At 42.7% G+C, this 3,014-nt stretch overlaps 1 protein-coding gene across 1 annotated transcript in view; it reads left to right on the top strand.

Annotated features, from left to right (window-relative positions):
- Positions 1-424: 424 nt before the first annotated feature.
- Positions 425-3,014, top strand: part of smarcd1 (SWI/SNF related BAF chromatin remodeling complex subunit D1) — a 14,450-nt gene continuing 11,860 nt past the window's right edge. Inside the window, exon 1 of the mRNA XM_019858139.1 lies at positions 425-660. Coding sequence (XP_019713698.1) covers positions 475-660 — 186 coding nt within the window. The 5' untranslated portion in view covers positions 425-474. The remainder of the gene's footprint in view (positions 661-3,014) is intronic.

Raw genomic sequence — 3,014 nt, 5'->3', positions numbered from 1 at the left:
AGATTAAAGTAGGTCTGAGGTGGAAGGAAGGCGAGAAAGTAGGTTGAAGCCACAGAAGGAAGGGAGGAAGGAAGTAAAAGTAGAAGACTGGATTTGAAGGATGCATGGATAAAAAGGGAGGCAGGAAGGACAGAGACGAGAAGAGAAACAAATGTAAATGTAATAAAATGACAGAAGGGTTTTAAGAATGCATGAATAAAGGTGTTAGACGGCAGGATGCAATGAAAAAAGAAAGACAAAGACGTGGGTCAGAAGGGGGTTTCGGGGGGACGTACAAAGCGAGGGACGGACACAAGAAAGAATGCAGAATGTTTCAGTAAACTGACGCCGATTATGGTGATTTAACATTGGAGTCGCTGCAGTACCGCAAACATCCATCCTTGAGCGCTGTAACCACTTGAAACCCCAGTTCTCACTCGCTCTCGCGATATCTCGTTGCGTGGCTCCACCGGCAGCCACACAGTCGTTGCAGAGATGGCGGCCAGAGGGGGCTTTCAGTCGGCACCCACTGGTGGCGGAGGCGGCGTAATGGGTCCCGGACCCCCGGTACCGGGCGCGGGGCCAGGCATGGGCCCTGGTACGCCCTCTGGAAGAATGGGTTCGTCGCCGGCCGCGCAGAACCACATGTACCGCTCGCCAATGCCTGGGCCAGGGTACCCGGTGAGATATCTTACATCTCTACTTGGTGACGCGGAGTTCGTCGGTAGAACAAAGCCCCCTCACCAGCGCTTTGTCACGGCCAGCTAATCATTAGCCGTGTTGTGGGTTATAAACCACCAAACAACCCCAAATGAAAAAGACCATACCGCGAGTTGCTTCGATCTAGGTAACTTTTAAACGACTGAGTTGACAATTTTACTTGAACTATTTATCCCTCCACATTAACTACTCCACCGGCCACTTAGCTTAGCACGTAACGTGGCTAGTTGGTCGCCGTGGCAGGAATTCACTCACAAATGGTCGCCAATTTTTGTTCGTTTTTTATCGAGCAGCGAAACGGTCAAACTGACTCTTTCCTTGACGCGCAGTTCTAGCTTCGTAAATGCTAAACGGTGAGCCATATAAGAGGCCGGTTTTAACGAGTTAACGAATGAATGGCGCGTGAAACACGCTGCTAACTGTTCGAATGTGGACGCTGCTGGACTTCTCGCTCGACGCAAAATAGCTCTAAGTGTTCACATCTGCCTGTCTCTTTGGGCTTGGGCACATTGGTTTACCCGCTCATGGGAGCCTCTCACTTTGATAAATTAAAATTGGATCGATGACACTGCCACAGGGGTATTTGTCTAAAAGTTCTCGGTTATAGCGGCGTTCAATTACATTGCATCAATCTGAGATACGCTTCTAAGATTTTTGCTCTTATTATGGTGAACAAACGCGGCAAAAAATATTTTGGCAACTAGAATTCAATTTGATGGGTTAACCGTGTGTCTAAGTCCTTTATTTTACCACAGTTTTAGACGGGGGGGGTGTTCCCCCTTCAAAAAAAGATCTAGATGGGGGCTTGCTAGTATTGGGTACGTAATAAGTATAGCTAACACCAGTTAATAAAATAAAATAAACCTCAACATTCAGGTCAGTTTATACACCCGCAGACATTCGAGCTCTCTTCAGGGCCCATTTGAATTTAGTTTCTAACCAAAACTGCAGTTTGACACTGTGTGGAGGCTTAGCACACGTTGTAAATGAGGCCCCTGTGCCGTATTAATGATCTTTTGGTGGAAGATATCTTTTTTTTTTTGTTGTTTTTGTTCCACCCTGTTTCTAGGTGCAACAATTAATTAACATTGATCACATCTTTGGAATTTCAGCCTCTCAACAGTAAATGTTCTCTGTTTTATGTTGTCCTCCGTGATGGCATACTGATTCTTTCTGTTTCATCAAGACATTTGCAAACATTTGCTTTGGAAAACAATTGTCAACATCCTTGCCTATTTACTAACTTCATGGACCAAATTAGTAACTGAATCATAATCAATGTATGTTGGTGCAGTGTCCACGCGCTGTATGAAATAATCTACTGTTTTTTAATGAAGTAATAAAATTAAATAAGTTTATCCAATTCATAGATTAATTTAAAAAAATAACAGATTACTGATTAAAATAATCATGTAGCCATTTCTATTTTGTTTGAAAAGATATAAAGAAATTTAACTACTGCGATTTTTTTTTTTTTTGTCAGCGAATGATGAAGTGATTCGATGAACTGTTTCAGCCCCAATTAATGCACTTTTACATGAGCAGACTCTTAAAATAACTCTTAATTGGGGTTGTCCCGATCGGAAATTGGGGAAAGTCACAGGATTTTCATCTGATTGGTATCAACTGAAAAAGAATTTATTTCGGCGTAGAAAAAAAAGTAGTGTGTTTCCGGTAACCCGGCGGACTGAGAATTTCTACCTCGAAAAAAAACTTTACGGTCGGCATTTTTTTCAAACGACCTTCAAATTTAACACACGTTATCATTAGTTCGACCAACAGTTAACATTAGCATTACTACACCTTGTGACGAATGTTTTATTCATAAAGGTACCATGCTACAACCAGTAAATTATAGAATAACCAATACTGTTTCATAATATTTTTCATAGCGATTAGCCTACAAATCTAATGACCAACTTGCCTCGTAATCGTGCCTCTCGTCGTATCTCGCTCTCGTGTTCTGTGCATACATCCCAGGTGAGTTTAGTGATACGCCCTTTGGACGATTCATACGAAAAATCAGACTGGCATTCCCATTTCTTAAATGTCGTAATTAGTAGACCTTTGTGAGTTTTTTTCGCTGCCATCTCAAACTTTCATCCGCGCGATTCCTCAATTTGCGGACTAAAATAGCAACCCGCATGCGCACATAACGTTATCTGTTGCGTCCCCCCCAACACTGAAAACAAAACAAAACGGAAGTAAATTAGAAGAAACACACTCACACACCACACCACAAACACACATACAGGCACAGTGAAATCGCGTTGATCACACAGTCAAGTCGTGTGCGGTGACTTTAATGGTTAAAC

Source organism: Hippocampus comes, unplaced genomic scaffold (genome assembly GCF_001891065.2).
Source record: "Hippocampus comes isolate QL1 unplaced genomic scaffold, H_comes_QL1_v1.1 scaffold17, whole genome shotgun sequence".
NCBI classification, from domain to species: domain Eukaryota; kingdom Metazoa; phylum Chordata; class Actinopteri; order Syngnathiformes; family Syngnathidae; genus Hippocampus; species Hippocampus comes.
This window is presented reverse-complemented; position numbering and strand designations above follow the sequence as displayed.